General features: G+C 44.9%; 1 protein-coding gene across 3 annotated transcripts in view; it reads left to right on the forward strand.

Moving 5' to 3' along the window:
- MEIS1 (Meis homeobox 1) overlaps positions 1 to 25,290 on the forward strand; it is a 131,352-nt gene that overhangs the window by 44,660 nt on the left and 61,402 nt on the right. For all 3 annotated transcript variants that reach the window (XM_054383831.1, XM_054383832.1, XM_054383833.1), the window contains one exon: positions 19,740 to 19,885. In XM_054383831.1, coding sequence (XP_054239806.1) covers positions 19,740 to 19,885 — 146 coding nt within the window. The remainder of the gene's footprint in view (positions 1 to 19,739; positions 19,886 to 25,290) is intronic.

Here is a 25,290-nt window from a genome sequence, read left to right on the forward strand (position 1 = left end):
AAGTCTGCCATCCTTCAAGCTTGGTACAGGAATAAAGTCTCTGCTGAGCTGATTTTTTTCAGGAGCTTCTCCTTATGCTTTGTTTATTTAAAAACACAAGAAACGTTCCAGTTTCCATATGGGGAGGATTTTTCCTTCTGCAGCTTCATCGAGGAGCATTTGCCTTCTCCGTCTGCACAAGTGGCCGGGAGAGAGGAGTGAATGGGGAGGGGGTGCCCTGGACCCCTGGGTTGCAGGGGGCTGGGGGAAAGCTTTGGAGGGCTGAGGGGAAGCTTTGCATTAGCAAGTGATGAAAAGCTTGACCTTCGAGTGACCTGGGTCAAGCAAACCCCCCACCGAATTGTCCCATTTGGAGGTGGATACCTGTGGGGTGAGGGAGGAGATAAAGGGAGGGGGAGGAAGATAAAGTAATCCCATTGACCTGGGAACTTCTCAGATATTACAAGCAAGGGAAGGGCAGGAATAATAGAAGAGCAGCAATATTTGCCTGCCCCTCTGTGTCTGTGTAATGTCATTTCCAAAGGGCTGGAGCAGATAATAGCAAATGTGCTTTCAAGTATCAGATCAATCTCTTGAAGTGATGGAGGAGGCTGGATGGGCAGCTCTGGAGGGTGCTGGAGAATGTAACACAATCCTGGGCGCAGCAGAGAGAACTGTAGAAATGGACAAAGATCCTCTGATTACATCTTTTGCTAAAGTGTTAAGTAAAAGATCTTGCTAGAAGAGATGGCAAAGTCTCCTATTGTCCCCTTTTCCAACTTGTTTTTGTAGTTTTTTTTTTTTCCACAGGAACAAACACCAATTACCAAACTAAAAGCAAGGAGTGTGGCTGGGTCCGTATCATGGTAGGACACATGCTCTTGAGTCAGTGTGGGCAGGAAGTTTGGCAGGTCTGTCCCCTACTATTGCCATTGCATCTTTATCTCTCCAGTTCATTGTTTGCCGCTGAGTGCTTGAAATTCCAGTTTCCAAGTCAAAGCTTCCTGTTTCTTGCATTTACATTCAGTTTGGTAAGACATAAATTTAGCTATCTATCAAGGAGGGCTTTTTTTACTTTTTTTTCCCCTCTCAAGTAAGGCAAAATAGGAAGAAGAAATTAATTCTGATTTGATGATAAGAGGTAGAATTTTGCGTTTTCCCAGATTCTCAGTGGCAGGAAGCATGAGGTTGTATCCTCATGATAAGGTGATGGATGGGATCTAAATTCAACCTTTCCATCCTGAGTAATTTTAGAAGGGGCCCTGAAGTCCAGGTCTTGTTTAGAGGCAGAGGTGGGCATATTCAGCCTTCATAGTTCCCTCACAATAGCCCCACTGCTTGCAAGTTTTTTTACTGTTCTGTGCAGTATTCAAAGCTAATAGTGTGCATATTCTTGTACTTATCTCCATCCTGAATTTCCCTCCAGAGAGTTTCTGTTTCTCTCCATTGACTGCGGAGGGACCCAGGGGCTCAGACAATTTGCTTGGCAGCTTGACTTAAATGCTTGGAATGAGGAGGGATGAATCTGTGCTGAATTTTGTTTCTTTTGGATGCAAATGTTTGCTCCACATGGAGAAGCAGAAAAAGTTATTATGTGCCACTGAAGATTAGAGGTTGTGTCCTCTGCAGCTTTTGAGCACATTGGCTCGAGCATCTCATAACACTTGTTGTCTGTGTTGTCACTGTGTTGGTGATCTCAAGTGTTCAAAAATGTTGGCATCCATAGAAAAGGATATTATATGGATATGTATGTATGGAGATAAATATGGATACATATGTGTGTGTGTATATATATATATATAGAGAGAGAGAGAGAGAGAGAGAAGAGAAGGTTCTGGGGAGACCTTATAGTGACCTTCCAATATGTGAAAGGGGCCCACAAGAAAGCTGGGGAGGGACTTTTTACAGTGGCTTTTAGTGATAGGATAAGAGGTAATAGATTGAAGCTGGAGGAGGGCAAATTTAGCCTGGAGATTAGGAAGAAATTCTTTGCAGTGAAGGTGGTGAGACACTGGAACAGGTTGCCCAGGGTGGCTGTGGATGTCCCCTCCCTAGAGATGTTCAAGGCCAGGTTGGATGAGGCTTTGAGCAAGCTGGTGTCATGGGAGGTGTTCCTGCCCATGGCAATGGGGTTGGATCTGGATGATCTTTAAGATCCCTTCCAACCCAAACCATTCTATGATTCTGTGCAGGCTGTTGCTGAGTTGGTGTGGTGGGGATTGCCATACTCAGAACAACCTGGGGCTTTGCTTTGTTGTGATGTTTGGGTTCAGGGTCCTGTGGCTGCTGGCACTGCTGCTGCTGCTTGGAATTCTCTCTGCTCACCTTCTTTGCTGGCTTGAGAATGTAAAGCTAGAGTTAAAGCTACTTCCACTCCAAACTAACCAGATGCACATTCAGTCCATTTAAGCCCACTAATATGCATTCAAAATTTTGTCTGCTTCGTTTTGTAGTCCCCTTTGTAGCAATCCTCACTAGCAGATGATATGGAGGTTGGTTTGGGTTTTTTTTTTGTTTTGGTTTTTTTTTGTTTTTTTAATAGAACTCTTATTGTTATGTTGCAACTGAGTGAGTCCACTTGGATGCTGGCCTGAAAAATGTGACCTCACTGGCCCTCAGAAACTTTACATTTCTTGCTTGCTTCCTTAGGAAGCTGTGAGTGCAAACACTGGGGAAGGTGCTGGGTTTCGGGTGCTGGAGGTTTGCAGGCACAGAGGGAGGGCAGGTTACTGGCAGCAGCAGCAGTGTGGGCTTTCATTCAGCAGCTTGTCAGCCTGCCTTATCTGGGATCTTGAAGGATGGCTCTCCAGGGTAAACCTGGGAAAGGGAACTGAGTGCTTCCAGGGATGTCCTGGTGGAGGCTTCCTTGCAAGCTGTTTTGCTTGCCCCGTGGGAGTCACAGCCTGCACAGATCCCTGCAGAGCTTTGGAAAGCTGGGCTTTCCACTATGCCTATTGACTGCTTTGAGACTTCAATCTCATTATTTACAACTCCTGTCATCTTTGAGCTAATTTGTACAGCAGCCACCTCCCCAAGCCTTTTTGCATGTCCTTGCATGAGGTTCATGTGCAGCCTTGAATGTTGTACAGAAACCTTTCGGGGCTGATGAGAGGTGAGCATAAGGGAGATCCTCCAACTGGTCTTACAGACTTTTCCAGGTCTAATTTAACTTGTTTATGTTGCTGCTGAGATCACATTCATTGTAAATAAGGTGTTTATGTCAAAGTCTTTTCTGTAGAAACTGTTAAAGTATAGGTAAGAATGTTTGGGGTTTTCTTTTGGCTGAACTTTGAATTTCAACTGGTGTTCACAGCCAAAACTCTCTTTCTTCCCTTCTCATCCACCTACAGGATGAACTGCAGGTGAAGCTGGTCAGGCAGTTAAAATAGATGACCAAACACAAAGTTGCTTTGCTTAGCAAATGCCAACATGATTAGCAATGGTCCACAGGCTGACATTGTTGGTGACTGTTCAGATAATTGGCAGGTATTTGTGAAAGCATTTTCCAGTCTCAGGAGAATCACCAGTTCTGGCATTGGTGATTATTGCTCTGGCATTGCAATGGGAAAGGCTGTGGGTGTGTGACTGGAGACTTTGTTTGCTACCTGAGAAGCCTTGGTGACCCAATCTTAAGATGGAGACAGTTGCCTCCAGGTTGTGAGTGGTCAGCCATAGAGCAGAAACTGTGTACTGATGAAGCCAGCAGCTCACAAGAGAGCTGGAAAATTGTGTTTCCATTCTGCTCAATGTGCAATGAGTTTATCAGAAGAGATTTGTTCAGAGTGACAGTGAAAACTGGAAGTAGTAGTTACTTTAATTTGAATACAGGTTGGCAAGTATTTCTTTTCTTTTTTATTCATGCCTGAGTGTGTATCAATAAATCTATCTATCTATCTATCTATCTATCTATCTATCTATCTATCTATCTATCTATCTATCTATCTATCTATGCATGCTAGGGAAGGCTGAAGTTGGATACTAGAAAAATATCTTTCCTGAAAGAGTGCTCAGGCACTGGAACAGACTGCCCAGGGAAGTGGTGGAGTCACCATCCCTGGAGGTGTTCAAGAAATGTGTGGACATGGCACTCTGGAGCATTGTTTACTGGCCATGATGGTCTTGGGTTGATGGTTGGACTCAATGATCTTGGAGGTCTCTTCCAACCATAGTAATTCAATGATTCTAACACAAAACTATCCTGATCTTCATCAGAAGAGTCTGTTAATGTTTTGGCTGCCTTTATAAGGATGCAGCATGAAAGAACCACTCTGATTCATATTTTTAAGGGATGCTGTTCTGACCTCAGAAACTGATACTTCCTTAGCCAGTGCCAGAAAGCCCTTTCTGCGGTTTCAGTCCCCATTTCTTCAGCAGTTAAGACTCAGGTGGCATCGGAATAGCAAGTGGTTTTAATGGCCACTTTAGCTACCTCTCTCATGGGGAGGATGCATGCAGGGCTTCTGCAGAGCCTCAGACCTCAAGTGCTGTTGGACCTCAAGCCACCAGAAGCAAAACCCAATGTAACTCTTGATCAGAAAGGTCTGCATCATCCAAACTGTGCTGACTCTTGTCCAAGAACACACTGCTTACCTCTTTCTTCCAAACTGGTCAATTTTCTGCAAGGCTAAAATGTGATTTTTAACGTGGTGGTTGGGTTTGGGGTTTTGTTTTGGTTTTGTTCTGGGTTTTTTGTTTTGCTTATCTTATCTGCTTACATTTTTTTGGCTGGTGTGGAGCTGCTCTTCACTTGCATGTAGATGTAAGAGTTGTGGTTTTGGTTTTGATGATCAAAGCCAAACACTCCTGCTGTCCACCTATACATTCCTCCTCCTTTGTGCCTGAAGATATTTGTATATTTATCTGGTAACATATGCAGGCTCCAATGAAAAGTGACAAACTTTGCCAGATAACTCCAGAAATGCATCTTGAAGGCAATGTCTGGGAATACATTGCCATGAACATTCTGTCTGGCCATAGAGATGTGTACTCAGCCCGTAATGAAGGGTGGAGTTTTCCCTATGCCTAATAAATAGCTTCTGTTTGGAGAGGTGAGAGGCAGAAATCCTAAATAAAAGGCTATTTGTGCCTAATACATTGGTAGAATTATTCCAGAGTAATTCATCCATGAGAAAATACGATCCTTGTGTCACTGCCAAGGTCAGAGAGAAGACCTATGGTGATCTGCAGAGCAAGTTCAGGTCACCTAAGTTAAGTCTGCCTAGGAGCTGACTTAGCTCTCACACCGCATTTTTTCCAAGATTTATAAAAGCAAACATCTATAGATGAAGGCAAGGCTGTGGTGTGGTCAACTCTCTCTCCTTTGAGCCAACACCTCCTGTTTTTTCCCTTCTCCTTTCCAGGTTGCTCCTTCCATTTCCTTTCCATTCTTCTCTTTTTCCCAGCATTCACAGGATGCTCTTTCCTTGTGTGGCAACTGGTGCCTGTAAAACCCTTCCAGCTGATAACTGCATGTGCAGGAAGGGCACAGGGACACTGCTGGTGGTTAACCAGGAGCAGCGTTGGCTGTCTGCCCACGCATGCTGTGTCCTCGTACAACAATAGAGAAGCACATCCTGAAAGTTGGGGCAAGAAGGATGGGGTACACAGGAGGTATTCAGTCCTCTGTAACCCCAACTGAGAGGGTATCATGTGAGCAACAGGACATTGGGCAGAACCGTTCTGAAGGTGAAGCTGGTGACTTTGTAGGCACTACCAGGCAGCCCAGGAGTGGTGACTTAGAGTCATAGAATTGTTAGGATCGGAAGGGACCTCAAGGATCAGCCAGTTCCAACCCCCCTGCCATGGGCAGGGACACCTCACACTACAGCAGATTGCTCAAAGCCACATCCAGTCTGGCCTTAAAAACCTCCAGGGATGAGGCTTCCACTACCTCCCTGGGCAACCTCTGCCAGTGTCTCACCACCCTCACAGTGAAGAAGTTCTTCCTAACATCCAATCTGAATCTCCCATTTCTATTTTTGTTCCATCCACCCCCCCCAGTCCTATCACTACCTGACACCCTAAAAAGTCCCTCCCCAGCTTTCTTGTGGGCCCCCTTCAGATACTGGAAGGCCACAATAAGGTCTCCTTGGAGCCTTCTCTTCTCCAGACTGAACAGCCCCAACTCTCTCAGTCTGTTCTCATGGGAGAGGTGCTCCAGCCCTCTACTCATCCTTGTGGCCCTTCTCTGGACACACTCCAGCACGTCCAGATCTCACCCAGACTTGTGCAGATGAGAGTCCTCTTCCATCATAAGTTGGGTGGAAGAGGCAAGACATGGTCCGCAGCTCTTTTAACAAGGATGAGGTTGCTTCAGCAGAAAAGCAAGATTATGCTTCCTTGTGGTTTATACCTGCCACAGGGAAGCTGATGCCTGTGGTTTTTAGCCTGCCAGAACCTGAGGTTTTCTTTAACTTCCTTGGTTACTCATTCATGTAATTTGAAGTACATCACATAACTAAAAGCAGACAGTTTTTTTGCTTTCTATCCCTCTCTGCTGCTGTTGCTATTAGAGATAATGACAAATGCCATGAACTGAAAAAGAAACACAAGAAATCTTTTTTTGGCTTGATGGTTGAAGGATGTTTGCATTTTGTTTGGTTTGGGTTTTTCATTGCTTGTTGGGTTGAGTTGGTTTGTTTTTTTTATTTTGTTTTTTTTAAGACACTGGATGGCTTTTTGCTAGGACCTAGCTTTGCTTTCAAGATTTCTGTGGGATTTTTGTTAAACAATCTTATTGGAAAAGGATGGATTGAAAGAGAGAGAAACTGGAAGTGACTGAGTTACCTCCTTTCTCATCATTCATCCCTCTCACAGCTGGGACTTTGATGCCACTGGATGTAGTGGCATAGATAATATTCAATTTTTGGAGTGCACCAGGAGTTTTTGCCTTTCTTCCAATCAGTTTGCCTATTCAAGGTAGATCTAGGTAGCTGATGTATAGGAATGTGTCTTCACATGGAAGGTGAAAGGGGTAAATATAAGGCATGCATGCACCTGTAGGTGATATGCAGGGGAGGATTTTAAGTGTCCAGCATTAACCTGACTTTGCTTTCACCATCTCTGCATGTTTTGAACTCTCTGGCATCTCTCTGATCCTGGATGATTTGCATTTGGGTTTGTGGTTTGTTTTAATTTGGACAAAACCCCACCCACACCCTAACCTATAACTGCCTGTAAAACAAACAGCAAAACACCAGAAGCTGTGGTTGATAGAAAAGTTGTAGGGAACCAAAATAATAGCAGTGAGATGAATATATTAAGCTGGAATCAAAGGGAATGTGCCAGCTTAGTAGGGCTGAAGTGTCTGAAAGGGCTGTCAGTGCTCATGTGTCCCTGGGGGAGATTGTGAAGGTTTCTGAGCTTCAGTGCTGAGCCTGATGGCCAATGCTCAAACATAAGACTACCTCCCCATCATTGTTATTTCTCCAAAGCACTCTCCAAGTCCTTGGAGTTTTCAGGCTCTGCTGTGGGGGTTGAATTCAGTTCAGCTGCCTGGATGTGCAAGGGTTATATCCCAACGTGGCTCTCGGTGCCACCCCACCTCCCTGCACTCAAAAGGTTTTAGCAGAGGTGAGAAAGCAGATTCCACTTTTCAAGGGGAAGTGCTTGTATCAGTAGGAGTGTTGGTAGCCTGTGTCTTGATCCCTCCAAGCTGTGTATAGCAAAGGAAATCTGGGCTGAGCAAGCAGCCCTCTTCTGCCCTGGGATATTGTGTCCAGTTCTGAGCCCCTCAGTTCAAGAAGGATCTTAGGAAACTGCTTGAGAAAGTCCACTGCAGAGCCACAAAGATGATGAAGGCAGTGGAACATCTCCCTTGTGAGGAAAGGCTGAAGGAGCTGGGGCTCTTTAGCTTGGAGGAGAGGAGCCTGAGGGGTGACCTCATTCATGTATATGAAGATGTGAAGGGCAGGGTCGGGGGGATGGAGCCAGGCTCTGCTCAGTGGTGTCCAACGACAGGACAAGGGGCAATAGGTGCAAGCTGGAGCAGAGGAAGTTCCATGGGAACGTAAGGAAAAACCTTTTCAGTGTGAGGGTGACAGAGCCCTGGAGCAGGCTGCCCAGAGAGGCTGTGGAGTCTCCTTCTGTGGAGACATTCAAAACCCACCTGGACATGTTCCTGTGTGACCTGCTCTAGGTGATCCTGCTCTGGCAGGGGTGTTGGACTGGATGATCTTTCGAGGCCCCTTTCAACCCCTAACATTCTATAATTCCATGATTCTCCAGCAATTGCTGCTGCACCCTACCCAAATTTGAGCTTTCTAACACCAGTTTGTGTAGATTAGTCCAAGTGAAATTTAGCCTGGCTACTGCTAGCAGTCGTGTTTGGTGGATGCAGAATGACATCCATGGGGGTGTCCTCCTTCTCCATTTCTGTACTCTACTGGGTACTACCCATGTAAGCTCCAAACAAGGCAGTGGGAGATGATTTCTGAGAGCAGCCCTCTCCTCCTCAGCACACTGAGCAGAGGGCGTGGGAGCTGTGTTAGCAGCAGCAATGTGCCTACCCACCCACACCACCACACCTTCACTCTCAAGCCCAACTACAGGTTTGTTTTTCCCATTCTGGCCTTTTTATAAGCACCACCTCATCAGAGCAGATTTGCCTTTTCTGTTGGAGAAGGACAGTCAAGTGGAAGAAAATGTTGTGTGAGCTGGGCTCTGTCAAAGCTACTTGTCTCCTTTTGCCTTCTGCACCTCCTTCCTGAGGAGCAGCCTCCTGCTATTGGCATGACCAGCTTTTGCTGGAAGAACAAGAGCAGTGGATTTAGGGCACTGGGCAGCAAGGAAGAGTGGGGACAGCAGAAGAAAAACGTTATTAGTTCTGTCTATGCCCATTCCTGAAAGGTCTGACAGAGGGTTGCATGTTTGGTAATTAAGGTGTGTTTTCCTGAGGTGATTTCAGTGCATGGTTAACACAAAGTTTTGTGTTACCAAAGTTTTGGGCAGTGAAGCAGGTTCTTCTGAGCATCCCAGACAGTGCTAGGGCAGGGTCAGGCAAGGAAAGCCATGGTGTGGTCCAAATGCCATCCATTCAGTCATGACTGCAAATATTTCTAACCTTTGCTTAGTAAAGAGGAGCATTAAGTGTTTGGGGTCCAGTTCCTGTCCTGTTCACATGCAGGCCTGGTAGATTCCCAAGTTCCTGTAGTTCTGCTCTGCTCTGCCCAGCAGTTTAGGCTATCACAGGTATCTAAATTCTATCAGACCTCAAAGACACCCTGTAGAAACTGTTCTTCTAGGTAGACATGGCCAGCTCACTGCTCTGCCTTTCTTTCCACAACTGTGAGATCCTGGAGCCTGCATTGGGAACTACCAGGCTGCCTCAGAAGGCTTTTTGGGTGAACTCTCCATAACAAATCAAAACTGTCTTCCTCTTGTTTTGAGTATGGAGAAATAATTTGTGCTTTAAGTCCAAAGCCAGACATCTTTTCATTAACTGCCCAGTCAGGAGGGTTCTGTGGCAGTGATTTGCTGGAGCAAGTGGATCTTCATAAGGTCTTAGGAGATGATCACAGAATCATAGAATTGTCAGGCTTGGAAGGGACCTCAAGGATCAGCCAGTTCCAGGCCCGCTCCCATGGGCAGGGACACCTCACACTACAGCAGGTTGCTCACAGCCACATCCAGCCTGGCTGCAAAAACCTCCAGGGATGAGGCTTCCACCACCTCCCTGGGTAACCTCTGCCAGGCTCTCACCACCCTCACGGTGAAGAACTTCTTCCTAACATCCAATCTGAATCTACCCATTTATATTTTTGTTCCATTCCCCCTAGTCCTATCACCACCTGGCACCCTAAAAAGTCCCTCCCCAGCTTTCTGGTGGGCCCCCTTCAGATACTGGAAGGCCACAAGAAGGTCTCCTTGGAGCCTTCTCCTCTCCAGACTCAACAGCCCCAACTCTCTCAGTCTGTCTCCAGTGTTTTGTGATGCATTGGCAATGGCAGCCAAGTAGTTCTTACTGTCAAAAGAGGAAAGGTAGATGAGGTGGGGGCATCAGTTTTAATTTTACCCTTTACAGTTGCAAAGTGACCACTGTATGTGGGGAAACAGAGTATGTGGTGCCACCATGGCGTGCAAAGTTAAGCTTAATGTTAGGTTCTTTTCCAATTTTGTCTTGATTTTCATTGTTAGATGGTTACTGGTGGACTAGAGCCAGGGAGAATAATCATTTATTGAATCTGATGGTAACTAAAAATGCATGGCAAGTGTTGAAGAAAACACATTGCACATCAGCACAAACTACCTAGGAACTTTCAATTGGATCTACCTGATGTGGGTTTGGTAGGTCATGAATCTTGGCTTGTTTGAGCTGCTACTACACTAAGGCTCTCTTGTTCACTGTGGTTGTACAATTTCTGTGACATGTGGGATCCAGCTCTGTAAAAGAGGATTTGGGGCAAACAGTGTCTGAACTGTAGTTCCTGCAGGGTACACTGCAGCTTGAGACAGCATTGGTTGGTCTTGAATTGGCTCTAAATAAAATTCTTTAATCATAGAATCATTAATGTTGGAAAAGACCCTTAAGGTAACAAGCCCAACATCCTACACAACACCTCCATGACCACTAGGCCATGTCCTGAAGTGCCACATCTACTTGGTTTCTGAACACCTCCAGGGATGGTGGCTCCACCACCTCCATGGGCAGCCTATTCCAATGCCCCACCAGTCTTTCACTAAAGAAGTTCTTCCTAATATCCAACCTAAGTCTCTCCTGGTGCAACTTGAGGACATTATGGACCTGATGGAGCAGGTCCAGAGGAGGGCCATGAAAATTATCAGGGGGTTGAAGCAGCTCTGCTACGAGGACAGGCTGAGGGAGCTGGGGGTGTTCAGCCTGGAGAAGAGAAAGCTCCAGTGAGACCTAATAGCAGCCTTCCAGTACCTGAAGGGAGCCTACAAGAAGGATGGAGAGAGACTGTTTACAAAGGTCTGTGGTGACAGGGCAAGGGGCAATGGCTTCAAACTGGAGAAGAGCAGATTTAGATTGGATGTTAGGAACAGGTTCTTTACTATGAGGGTGGTGGAACACTGCAACAGGTTGCCCAGGGAGGTGGTTTGGTCCCCATCCCTGGAGATATTCAAGGTGAGGCTCGACAGGGCTCTGGACAACCTGATCTAATTGAGGATGTCCCTGCTGACTGCAGGGGGGTTGGACTGGATGACCTTTGGAGGTCCCTTCCAACCCAGACCATTCTATGATTCTGTAGTTCTATGATTCTATCATTACCTCTTGTCCTGTTGTTAGTTACTTGGGAGAAAAGGCCAGGACTGGTCTCCCTCCTTTCTGTTAGCTGTAGAGAGCAATAAAGTGTCCTCTCAGCCCCCTCCTCTAACCAATCCCAGCTCTCTCACCTTCTCCTCATAAGTTTACTTCAATGATCCCTAAAATTCTGGCTAGTCTTGCTCAACAATAACTTCAAAAATCCCAAACCACAAACAAACAAAACCCATAAAAAACACTCACAGAAAACAACATTTTTTTTTAGGATTTTGTTTGGGTTTGTGTGGGGTTTTGTTTGTTTATTTTCAGTAGAACCTAATTTTGAATGCTTTGGGCAGCTTCAAGATTCTGGTACGTGTCTTTTGTTGTAAACCATGAAATCTACAGCACCATCTCCTCTGGAGCAGGCATGCAGGCAGGGCCCAGGGCAATTTAGCTGTGTTTAGGGAAGGAAGGCAACTTAAATGCTCCACTGGAATGAGCTGTTTCTACAGATAACACCTCCCTCCATTTATACCTAATATGCTTCTGATCTTTACTTGGAGCCTCTTACAGCTGCTTGTGCTCTGTCCAAGAGTCAAGTGTCTTAGGAGCTGGATAAACACAAAGATAGAGCCAGTTGTTAAGGAGCTATAGAGATTTACAGCAGTTGACCTCATGGCCATTTGGGGTATTAGCTGGGCATATTTCCCCCATGGCAGAGCAGTTCTGTGCTCCTTCTCCTGCCTCTTGTGCTCCTTCTTTGCAAGGGAGTAAGTCTAACCCAGGCCACTGGTGGATTTAGTTGTGTCTCACTTGTCTGTGGTTGACTTCTCATGGAGAATGTAGCTGGTGAGGGAACCTTTCAGCTGGGAGGCCCAGCTCTTCTGCTGAGGTTTCCAAAAAAACCCCAAACCCAAAACCAATCAACCAACCAAACAAGAAAACCCAAAAAAACAAACCAACCAACCAACTAACCAAAAAAACCCCAACACCTGTGTTTAAACAAAATGGGAGAATGACTGAAACCCAACTTTTCCCAAGGAATGGTAGGGTCATCATGCTGCCTTTTAAGTTAGGGGGACAAAAAAACCCCACGACCTGTTTAAGCTCATTACCATTCTTGCTTAAAGCAGGATGTTTTTCTGTTTAACCAGATCATTTTCTGTAGGTTATATGCTTCCAACTGCGCAAAGTAAACTTCTGTTGCTGGCCACAGAAAGCTGCTTGCCTCCCATGCAATGAATTGCTTTCTTTTTAATATTTAATTCATTGCATTGATGCAGGGCTTCAGAAATATCACACAACTTAACCCAGAACAGCAAAGTTCCCTCAGCCCCATTAAGAAGTGCTACCTTGTACAGGAGAAGAGATTCCCTTTGTTTTATCTGCCAAACAAATGAAAATAAGTAAAATCTGTGGGGTTTCCCCCACCTATTCATCAATGCTGGTTTAACTCTTTGTGTAGACAGCTAATTTGCTCATTGCTTGCCTGAAGGGAATTCAAGTCAAAAGGGAGGATCAAGTTACTAGAAAAAGGTGCTCCTGTCCTAAAGAACAAAGTACAACCATTCAAGAGCAAGACTAAGAAATTTGTCAAATGCCAAAGTGCAATTTATACTTGTCCAGGTTCCTCCATCTATGAATATTTGTGTAGAATGTTTTTGTAACTGTTTCCTCTCATATCTTGTAAATATGGATAGAACCTGTGACTGACAACCTCCTACTGTTTATGTCATGGTCTGAATCCTTGCATGAAGCATGCACTGTATCTCCTTTAAGAGACACATGCAAACCCATACACATGGTAGGTATCTGTTCCTGGATAATGCTCATTTTTAACCTTATTGTCATAGAATCATAGAATCAGTCAGGGTTGGAAGGGACCACAAGGATCATCTAGTTCCAACCCCCCTGCCATGGGCAGGGGCACCTCACACTCCCTCATTAACTTTTTATTGAGTATATTTCAGAAGGCTTTTTCCTTAAGGAAGAGGCTGATGAAGGGTCTGGAGAAGACATCTTACGAGGAGTGGCTGAGGGAACTGTGATTGTTTAATCTGGAAAATAGGAAACTGAGGAGAGACCTCATTGCTTTCTATAGCTCCTTCAAAAGAGATTGTAGTGAGATGGGGGTCAGTCTCTTCTCCCTAGAATCAAGTGATAGAATGACAGGAAATGGCCTCAAGGTGCATCAGGTGGGGTTTAGATTGGATATTAGGAAAAATTTCTTTATTTAAAGAGTGGCCAGGGACAGGCTGCCCAGGGAAGTGGTGGAGTCACCAGCCCTGGAGGTGTTGAGAAAACATGTAGACATGCCCCTTTGGGATGTGATTTAATGGCCATGGTGGTGTTGGGTTGGTGGTTGGACTTGATTGTCTTAGAGATCATTTCCAACCTTAATGATTCTATGAAAATTACTTTTCACACATAGACCTGATTTTTGCTCCCCCAAAAGTCAGCATGGTGGATGTCTGGCTATCCAGCAAACTAGAGATGTGTTTCTGTAAGGGACAAAACAGGTAAAGGACAGAAATTATAGTAGTTACTCTAAATCAGTACACAGCACTGAAGAAAGGTTAAAGAAAGTAATTTTATCACCCAAAATCTCTCTCACATTGCTTAAAGTTGAATCCTGATTCCCAGTTACCTGGAAAGGTTACTAAAGAGATTTGGGTTCTTGGAGGCATAAAAAGAGAAAGGAACCAACAGAGCTGTGGATGGGAAGTGAGCAGTTAAATATTTGGCTCAGGTAATGTAGGATTTCTCATGCTAGGAGAAGCAGGAATTTGTAGGAACAGATATCTAGATGCTTAAAAAAAATAATGGTAGTGTTAAAAAAAACCCAAACCAAACAAAGTAAAACTACTGAAAAGTCTACAAACTTTGAGCTATCTTTATAGGTATTTCAGTGCATAGCACTGATAATACTTCAAATCAAGTAGAGAAGTCAACATTTTTTGTCCAAACACAGCACATATTTAAATTATACTAGCTTACTAAATGCAAGAGTATGCACAGAGTGTAAAGGTCTTCATGAAGTAGAAGCTGCTTTTAACTGGAGAGATGTGGAAACATGAAAATAAGTTCAATGTAGGGAGCTTTTAGAAGACACTAATTGAGTCAGTCCACTTAGAAGTTGCTCTGGGTTTTTCTAAGGGCTTCTGGGTACATCTTTCACATTTTCTTCTGTGCACTTCATAAAGCAGCAGGTTTGGATGCTTATCCAGAACTGGACTGTAAAAGCTTGAAAGTGGTGCTCGTGGCACAGTTTGGTAGACCTCAGCAAGGCTGATGCTCTCCTCTCCTTCCCAGCAGACTGAACAACAGACCCCAAAACCTCTCTCAAGTCTCATGCCAGAGGTGGAGGAAGCAGGCTTTTTAAGACTACTCTACTTCTCTTTGATGTAAAAAATACTTGTACCCGAAATACAGATTTGATCCTAGGATGGGGCTAGAGAAATCTGGTGCATCTGGTGAAGATGCTTGTAGAAAAGCTGTATTTGGCACTTTGCTATGTCCCTGAAAAGCATTTGAGGATGTTAGTCTAAGCAGCTGTGTGCAAAGGCATGGATTTTGTAATCAAGCAGAGGGCTGGGCTTCTTAGGACATCTGAATTCCTAACTTTTCTGAAACTTTCTCAGTTTGAGATTGGGACTGTTTATGTTGTATCTGGGCAGCTTCTATGGTCAGGGTCTGAGGGTGGATTTTGGGAGATGAGGTGGCTGAAAGTTAGAGGGCTTTTCCAAGCTAAATTATTCTATGATTCTGTGCGATGATTCTAAGACCATCAAGTCCAACCATCAACCCAGCACTACCATGGCCAGTAAACAATGCCCCAGAGTACCATGTCCACACATTTTTGAACACCTCCAGGGATGGTGAGTCCACCACTTCCCTGGGCAGCCTGTTCCAATGCCTGACCACTCCTTCAGTAAAGAATTTTTTTTGTAATATTAACCTAAACCTTCCCTAGTGCAACTTGAGGCCATTTCTTCTCATCCTATCACTAGTTATTTGGGAGAAGAGGCCAGCGCCAGCTTCACTACAACCTCCTTAAAGCTGCTCAACTATGCCATGCTGCTTTCCAACATTGCTGGGTGAGGAGATGTAATTTTGGTTTGATCTGGAAGCCAGGGAGGAGGTTTTGAACTGCCACCTAACCCCTACAGTGGCCAGTGGCCACTGAAGGTGAACACATGTGCCAAGTTGCTCTCCAGAAGCACCTATTTTGCCAACAGAGGTTTATAACAGTTTGCCTAGGACAAAGAGAGCACTCAAGGAGCTGCTTTAAACTCAGTTGCCCTTTCCTGCTTCTGCCTCTGATTTTTGTGGGAGGTTGTGGGAGGGGAAGGGAAATCATAGGAGGCAATGGTGGTGGCAAGGGGGATGCAGCAAGAGGAGCCCCCACTGGCACGGCCAGCCTGACCCATTCAGCAGGGCTGAATACGATAAATACTGCTTTATCCTTTCTTGAAAGGAACAAGATAGCGCGGCCTAAATGCCTGGGTGTGCTTAAATGGGCAACTCTGGGACGCTGGAGTCAAGGGCGTTTGAAATCGGAGCTCCCCGACAGCCGGGAAGCTGCCACAGGTCACCTGCCTCACTCCATAGGGACCGGCCCAGGTCTAGCAAAAAATCGGCCACAGACGAATTGTAGTACAAATTCCTTTCTTTGTTGGCTGGCCTCTTTCACTAGACCATGGCCTAAAAGAAATCGTGTAAAAACAATTCTTAAATATTATTTGAAAGGGCAAATGGCCACGCTGAAAGGTTTGACAGTTTGACATATAGCGCCTGGTTTTGCACGCTGGGGAGCAAAGGCGTGCAGAGCCTGGGCTCTCCTCCTGCTCCTTACACAGGGTTGTGCTGTTTGTTGGTTTGTTGTTTGGTTGCTGTTGTTTTTGGGTTTGTTTGGTTTTGTGGTGGTTTGTTTTTTTTTTTTTTAATAGCATCTAGTCACTGTGCAGAGTTGCTGTGCTCCCAGCAAATTTGACAGGCAAGCAGTCTGCTTCAGTGATCTTAAATCCTTTTAGACTAATTTGCGAGCGAGCAGAAAAACAGCTAGCACCTTTGGATCCAGCGCTCAGAACCAGAGAATCAGGTATTGCCAATTAAAGTGCCATTTCCAACCATCATATCAAGACGGATTACTCGCAGCTCCTTTGATAATGTCACGCCGTGCCTAAAGAGAAAGTGAGCCGGAGAGTTTCTCTATGGACAAAAGGGTCCGCATGGAGCAAACTCCTCGGCGACCGAGGCGGAGGGATCGCGGTGGGGAGCGTGCGTAGGATGCGCATATGTGCGGCGCGAAGGCGAGCGGCGCGCCCGCCTCTGCCCCCTCAAATAGCCACGGGCCATTGTGAAGAGCCTCTGGCCCCTCACTCACTGGCCTACTAGTTAATTGCCACACGGACTTCGTGACACATGGGCAGATAATATGACATTTTCAGTTTCTGTCACTAGCAAGCGCCACGGCGTTGCTTGCACTAGTTGCTAAGAAGCTGTCAGAACCCATTAGCAGCTGGCTAAAGTTGCCCTGTGGCATTTCCTCATGGCATCAGCAAAACAAGCATAAATCACCCAGCGGAGCCTCCCGCTATCCTAATGAGGCTGTAAGCTTGTTTATGGACTAGCATCATTTCTATGATTATTTCCACCTTTTCAGTTTGCCTTCATTTGGCGGCAGGAGAAGTCAACTTCAGGAACAGAGTCGCCGCTGACATTTTGCAAACGCGGTTCGTAGCTGCTACCGTGTGGCTGGTCAGCAGTGCTTCAAGTGTGTTTAGTGATCTTTAGCAAAAGAGGGAAAGTAGAAAAAAAATAAAAAGGGGGAGGGAGAAGGAGGAAAAATAAAAAGGGGGAGGGAGAAGCAGAAAAAAATAAAAAGAGGAAAGAAGGAGGAGGAGGGAGGGGGGGGGGAATCCCTGGAGACCTCACAGAGGTGAGTGTATCGAGTTGCAAAGTAGATGGAAATACTAAAATCCACAATTGACCATTTAGACTTCTCTCTGTGGTTTCAAGTCTTTACAGGATCAATTTTCCATTAAAAAAAAAAAAAAAAGAAGAAGTGGAAGAGGTTAAACAATTTCTAAAAGTCTAGGGAAGCGTTTGCTCAGCATTAGGACAGCTGGGTGCTTTCTTCTCCTTTCCTTGCCTTTCACTTTCTCAAAGTTGTGTCGGACGGGGCCAGGGTTTATTGTTTTAGGCTTTTCTGAACATGCACCAGTATTTACACTGGATTGAAAGCATTTGCTTCCAATGAAAATCTTGTCTTAGATTACAGCCCAGCAGTGTAATTTCCCTCCCAGATGGGAGTAAAGTAGCAGTATTTGCCTAAAAACAGTAGGAAGAACAAACTGTGCATTAAGCCAAGGCTGTTTTTGGCTTGAGCTAATGATGTAACAGAACCCTTTTATTTGGGATAGGTCACCGCCAGGGATTGAAGGAGGTGATCTGGCTCGTGCTTGAAAGGTTTCTCCATTGTATCTACATAAGTCTTCACTTAAAAAATCCTGTTTCTAATGCTTCTGCTTTCATACAGCAGAAATAAACAGGAAAGGTTCTGGGGAGTGTTATAGGTGGAATGCAGAAAGCTTTTCCTCCCCTAATGGAGGATATAATTCAGGTGCCCCGGAGGCATGCTTTCAGGAATTCTCTTGCCCGAGGTAATGGGAAGCTAAGGCTGCTTGAAGGCCTTGATTATCTATTGATGCACAAAGCTGGAAAAAAAGTCATCTCCCTTGGATTATAGTAGATATTTCCATAAATTATCAATGAGTCCTCCTCCCGTCAGGCACAAGGCAATGCCTGCTAAATTAATCTGAAGGGGGTTTGAAATGAGGAGAGAGTGTATTTAAGAAAAAAAAAATAAAAAAAAAAAAAGGGGTGTGTGTTGTGGGGGGAGAGGGTGGGTGGACAATTGCAGGGAGGTGGTGAAAGGCAGTGTCATTAGGTTAGAAGCTTTTCATTTTTAATCAATGAATGCAGAATACTTTTCTTTTCCTTGTTTGCCTCTCGCAGACAGAAAGTGGATTAGCCCGTGGAATTTTAAATGCTGTTGAGTTGTTTCCTTTGTTCATGTTTCTTTTATGAATTATTATTTTATATGGTGAATTGCTTCTCTCTATATAAAAGCCCCTCCTTTTTTTTTCTTTTTTTTTTTTTAACACACTGAGCTTTCAAAGACTTTGTTGGATATCTGATTTCTTCATAAAAATCTTGTTTGTTTCTGTAACTACCCAAGGTAACTGCATCATTAAAGGCACTGGCCAAGTCATAAGGGCAAATACAAATTTGCCATGGTCAGCAAGGTACTAAAAATATAACGCTTGTTTGTGTTTTTTTTTTTTTTAATTTTTTGATGCTGAAAGCTGTTCAACAAATCACAATGTTGACAGTCTGCATTCTTTTTGTGGTAGTTGTTTTTTCTTTTTCTGAAATTTATTTCTATACCAGAGGTAGTTTTGACTGAGCCCAATTCAGATGACTTTCTCAATCGTTCTTGCCCCCAGGAGTGTGAAAAAGCCACTTGCCTAGTAACATTACAACTCCATGTTGCTACAAATGTCCTTGGAAGCCAGGTTCAGTCCACCTGCAGAGAATGCAAGGACTGATTTGCTCTGTGGACTTGCACATAAACTGCTTTCAGGGTTTGCATGCAAGCTGGCTGGGCATTGCAACTTTTGGTTTCGTTGACCTGCTAGCCCACCAGCTCAGACCTAAGCTGGCTGCTATGCAGTTACATCCTCCCAGAGATATGTTGCTAATGTGATGAGAACTCTCCAAGACCTTCTCTGCATTAAGGAAATCCATTCTGGATCAGTTGTTGTTCAACTGGAGCAGACACCTATTATGGATATGACACACCAGCACAAAGCAGGGTGTTAATTCCTACAGCGTATATCAAATTGGTGCCTACTTATCCCACTATGAATTTCTTTCTGGGAAGAGGGGAGACCAGTTAGCTATCTCCCTCCCATCAAAATGTTCAGAGAAGTCAAACATCAGCAATGCCCCAAACCTCTGGTTATTTCTGAATCCGGGGAGAGAATGTGATGTTGCAGGAGAGCTGCGTTCACCCTGTTTTTTGCATCCCAGAGCAGGAAGAGTCACTCAGCTTCACACACATCATGAGCATGGGACACCATCAATGCCTTCCCAGTTGCCATCTCAGCCAAAGTAGATGTTTGGGATAAATTTCTGGGATGTGCCCTAGTGTGAAGAAAAGCCATCGTTTCCACCCTTGCACGCTGGATGCTTGCAAAATTGTGGGTTTGGGGGTTTCTGGAGCACTTTTTGCTTTGGGTCACCACAGTGGAAATGGCCAGACTGTCCTTCAAGAGAAACCAGAGCGGGGCTGACACGATCCTGAGACCTCCTTCTCTCCATGTCTCTTCCCTTCCACCCCCACCCCATTCCCTCAACCCCTGGTGAATTACGGTGTTAAAGAATTTATACCTCATTTAAATATTCATGCAGTTTATACCCAAAGCCAGGCTTCGGCTGAAGTATATAAAGGTAGCATAAGTCAAAATTTGATTCACTATATTTACAGGTGACGGCTTGGACAACAGTGTAGCTTCCCCCAGCACAGGTGATGATGATGATCCAGATAAGGACAAAAAGCGACATAAAAAGCGTGGCATCTTTCCCAAAGTAGCCACAAATATCATGAGGGCATGGCTGTTCCAGCATCTAACAGTAAGTGAACTCTAGATCACATAATGCAAAATAAAAACATGGAAAATATGTCATAGTTGTAGAAAGAAAGAAAGAAAGAAGGGAAAAAAAAAGTATGATGTTGCTGACAGGCAGCTCAGGGAACTTTTCCAAGCAGCGTTGTTGTCTCGTTTGCTAGATGCCAGGGGATGAGCATGGAGCTTATATTTTGATGGGCTTGGGGGTTGGGTTTTTTTGTTTTGTTTTGGGTTTTTTTGTGTGTGTGCTGTTTTGAGATTTTGTTTTTTTGTTTGTTCGAGTTGTAGTTGTTAACAGGATGTCACTGCAAAATGTGACTAAGCTTTATATTGATAACGTCAGAAACCTATCCTGCCCCTGCTGCTCACCCACTTACAGCTCCCCTTAGCTGAGGTGGGAATCACTGCTCCAGAGACGAGAGCAGCCTTTGGAAGCTCCTGGTTCTGTCCTCTGGAGAACCACAGAAAAGAGTTGGGGAGATTAAAAACAAAGCAAAAAAAAAAAAAAAAGGGTTGGGGTGGGTGGAAACAAAGACCTTATTCAGGTATTTGTCAGAGATCATCAGAAGCTCCCTGATGAAAGGTCTGAATGTATCTGGTTTAATAGCCAAGTATGATCTTTTTTTTTCTTTGAGACACTCTCATTCCCAGAGTGTAAGTTACCCCTGTATTTAATGGTATAAAGGAGTGGGGGAATGCCCAGCTATTTCTGTTGCCACAGCTACCTGATTTTCATTTTGGTTTGGTTTGGTTTTTAATTCCTGGGATTATAAATCAAAGCTCTGGGCCAGGCGTATGATCTTAAACTGGCTTCCGGAGCTTCTTTCTGGAGTTTATATGGTGTGCCACGCCTTCTGACCTTAGCATTCAGCAAAGTGGTTTTAATGCCATTCTTTTTCATCAAATTGTGGTGGTCTGTCACTGTTGTTTCATTCACTGTGAGGGTGCAGGCTTTTGCCCCCAGGTTTTCTGACTGAGCTTTTCTGGGCCAGAAGGATCCAGAGCCAGGCAAAGGGTGCTGGGAGCCTGCAAGCAGTGGTGAAAAACAGCTCTTACCTCTAATCCCAGCAGATGATTCTCTCCCTTGCCTGGAGTTAGGGTCAGGATGAAACCAGAAGCCAACCAAGCTTGCCCAGCCCACTGGGAGCCCTGCCAAGGGTATACTTGTAAACTGGAGGAAGCACTCATGCACGTTGCCCCTCTGTCCCCCCTGCTGAGCCAAGAAACCAGATAGTTGCCATGACTCTTGTCAGCACAGGGATCAAGCAGGGAATCCTGCCTCGCACGGTCCTGTGTTGTTATGAATGAACCTTCAAGCCGGAGCACTCCACCTCCAAAGGAATCCAAGTAGCTCCAAGTTAATCTCTTTCTCTGGCAAACTCTAGGTCAGCTGTGCCCCAGCTTTGCCAGCTCCTTAGCCCTATCCCTGGTATGTTCAGTACATCAGCTCCACAGGTTCCCCAAATCTAGATTCTCTTGAAGATGAGCTGAGGGCCTGGTGTGTCTCTGCAGGTGGATTGGGAGGTTAAAGACATTTGCCTCCAAGATGGTCCAGGGATGTTGTGCCAAGAGTGGTGCTCCCACCAGCCTGATGCAGCTGGTTTAAGGTTCTGGTTTAAGGAGGTGTCCTGGAAGCTCTGTAGTTAGGGTAAGGCATGCTGGGCATGGCACTCCTCATAGTTACCAGCTGAAGATTTATGAATTAAGTAGTATAAAATAGTAGAAATTATGTATTATTAATACCGTTAGTATTTTTCCCTGGAAGTGGCCTGTTGCTGTGTTAGCAGATCCAACATCACTCAGGGCCAGGTGTAGGAATGTGATGGTCTGTCCTGTTAAACTGCTTAAGCAGCCTCCAGCATGTTCTTAGCCTGTGCCAGCTACCGCCCTCCAAACCCATTACTGCGAGCATGGCAAAAGACAGCAAGGGTGACTCCCAAAAGACTTTGTGCCAGGAGCTATGCTGTGTTGAGCATTGATTTCATGTGGGCTTGACCTGAACCCACAGCTGGCTTCATGCACAGTCTCACAACCAGAGAATGGACTCTATCACTGTTTTGCCTAGACTAGGTGTAGGGTGGAAGTGGCTTTCACTCTTCTGCTGTGTGGTAATGGTGTGCAAAAGAGGAAATGAGAGTGCCTGTGGGGCTTGCTGCAGAGCTGCCCCTGCAAGACACCATCTGGAGATCTAATTGTAAGGTGATCCCTTCTCCTAGAAGATTCAAAAAATGCCCCCAGGACCTACTGCATTTTCTACTTTACAGCACCAAGCTGAAGTTTGCTTTAAAAATCCATCATTCCCTGTGTAGACCCAGCCCAGCCAAGGGAAGCCAAGGGTAGATTAATTACAGGGCAGCTTTTATTTCTTCTGGCACCATCATGGTAGCTCCAGGGTTGTTTGTACAGTTTGGTAAAGCAGGCTTGTTTTACCCAATCCGACTTTCTCCAGTTAGGACTCTGAGGCAGACCTTTCACATGGACTCTAGGTGGGATTGTGGACAGTCTTCCCAAATTTAAATAGGGCTGGAGAATGCTGTAGGCTCTTCCAAACCTGTGTGTCAGCTAACAGTGCTCTTGCTGGAGTGAGAAGGCACCAGAGAACTCATGCATCTAGGAAAGCAATGTGTGTTGTGTGTGGAGGAAGATCTCTTCCAGACAAGCCTGTGGATAACACAGGAAGAGTCAACACTACAGTTAATGCCTGAGCAATATAACATATTGGCAAGCTGCTCTTGGGGTGCTGTCCTCTCTGCAGAAACCCCACAAACCCAGACCATAGCTGCAGTCAGAGCTGGGAAGCAGAAGGTGAGAGACTGAAGGAAGAAAGACTCCAGTTCATTTATGAGGTTGCCAGGGCCTCATAACTGCTCTTGTAAGCCTCCATACAAACACAACAGTGTTCCCCAGGGCTTCTCACAGTGGGAGGGAGGTCATCCTGAGGAACGGTCAGCTGTGGAAACTAGAGATCCCACATGACTGATTGATGGATTGATTATTAGTGAATGTGGACTTCCCTACAGTGGACAGGAAATGGTCTCAGATTGCACCAGGGGAGGTTTAGATTGGATATGAAGAAAAGTTTCTTTAGTGATAGGAATAGTCAAGAACAGGCTGGCTATGGAGTCAACCCCTCTGGAGGTGTTCAAGAAATGTGTGGCCACAGCACTCTGAGACATGGTTGAATGGCCATAGTGGTGTTAAGTCAACAATTCAAATCAATGATCTTAGAGATCTTTTCCAACTGAAACAACTCTATGACACAAGGCCCTCCTTAAAGCAGTGGGTGAGGAGAGAGAGATGGTTCTGTTCATGCAAAGGACATGTCATGGGAGGAGACACCTCCCTTTTGCCCCCAGCGCCCTAACCTGCCTTCATTTTCCTATCCAAAAAATGGCAAGGAAGAAACAAGCAGCAGTTAAGTGCCAAATCCAGCATCCTCTTGATCACTGGTGCTTCCTAATTAGAGTGTTAGGTGGGAGTCTCCTTTTCAAAGACAACTTTTACATTTATTTCTTTTTTTTTCCCCTCACAGTTGTAATATTAATACACATCAGTGGCATGGAATTAAACAAAATAGACAGTAATTGCCAGGTCTGTCATACTAAGGATTAATGGCTGGAAAGACTTAAAATAAATGTTGGACTAATACAAGCTTTTAAAAGAGTATAAGCTGGGTTAATTCCTTCTATGCAGTTATTCTATCTCCAAAAGTATTCAGTCTGGAACAGGTTGCCCAGGGAAATTGTGGATGCCCCCTCCCTGGAAGTGTTCAAGGCCAGGCTGGACAGGGCCTTAAGCAACCTGGTCTGGTGGAAGGTCTCCCTGACCATGCTGGGGGAGTTGGATGATCTTTCAGGTCACTTCCAAGGCAAACCATTCTAGGTTTCCATGATTCATTGGTGTACTGACTTGATTTCCTAAACTTGATTTCCTAAAGTTGTCCCTTAGTTCTCATTTCCCGCTTAGAGGGAATGTATTTGTTCTCTTCCTTATTGAAGAAAACCACCAACAACAACAAAAAAATCACATGCAGGGCCATAGCCTCTCTGGTTGTTGAAGTGTTTGGACAACAGTTCCACTCAGTGTCAGGTTGCAGCTCCCCCCTCCATAATTTTAAGTGATGTGCAGAACTGAGTCTGGAGAAGAGGAGGCTGAAGTGACACCTCATTGCTCTCTACAACTCCCTGAAAGGAGGTTGGAGTGAGGTGGGGCTTGGTCTCTTCTCCCTAGTATCAGGTGATAGAACAAGAGGAAATGGCCTGAGATTGTTTCAAGGGAGGTTTAGATTAGATTTTAGGAAAAAAATTAATTCCTGCAAGAGTGGTCAGGTGTTGGAACAAGCTGGGGGTGGGGGAGTGCTGTAGGTATGCAAGAAAGGTGTGGACATGGTTTAATGGCCATGGTGGTCTTAGCTGACAGACTCAATGATCCTAGAGGTCTTTTCCAACCAAAACAATTCTATGATTTTATGAATTTGTAGAATTTATTTTTGACTCTTTCCTATTCTGACTTAAATTGGATTGAGCACCTGGGTTGGCAAAAGAGCTGCCTCGGCTGGCCCTTAGTTAGGCAAAACATAGATGTGGAGCTTATTGACATCATCAGTGGTAGATGGTGACACCAGCCTGGAGATTTTCAGATTTGACAAATCTGTTTTAATCATTTTGCTATAAATTTGAAGTGGAAGGAATTAGCTGTTCCTGTTGACAGAGGCACTATGGGACATGGTTTAATGTCCATGGTGGTGTTAGGCTTGGTGATCTCGGAGGTCTCTTCCAGCTGAAATGTTCTATGATTGCGTTTGGATTTTAAAAGAAAAAGAAAGAAAAAAGTTACTAATAATTTGGTGAAGACATCTCCAATCTGTGAAAATTGACTCAGAAATTGAGGGAAGGCTTGTTGTGAGGTGGCATCAGATGCACATCAAATGGCATGGCAGGGTCACAAGAACGGACTGGGCCAAAGCAGTCCTGTACTGGAGCTGTGCTCCAGAAGATTGCCCTAAGGAAAATTTTAGTGTGCTGCAGCCTGGCAGCATTTTACAGGCTGCCTTTTCCTTTATAATTTTTTTCTTTTTCTTCTTTTCTTTCTCTTTTTCTTTTTTTCCCCCCTTTGTTTTTCCTCTCTGTCTCTCTCTCTCTCTGTCTCTCTCTCTCTGTCTCTCTCTCTCTATCTCTCTCTCTCTCTCTATGTCTCTGTCTGTCTCTGTCTGTCTCTGTCTGTCTCTCTCTGTCTCTCTCTGTCTCTCTCTGTCTCTCTCTGTCTCTCTCTGTCTCTCTCTCTGTCTCTCTCTCTGTCTCTCTCTCTGTCTCTCTCTCTGTCTCTCTCTCTGTCTCTCTCTCTGTCTCTCTCTCTGTCTCTCTCTGTCTCTCTCTCTGTCTCTCCTCTGTCTCTCTCTGTCTCTCTCTG

This window comes from Indicator indicator, chromosome 9 (assembly GCF_027791375.1).
Source record: "Indicator indicator isolate 239-I01 chromosome 9, UM_Iind_1.1, whole genome shotgun sequence".
Lineage (NCBI taxonomy): Eukaryota > Metazoa > Chordata > Aves > Piciformes > Indicatoridae > Indicator > Indicator indicator.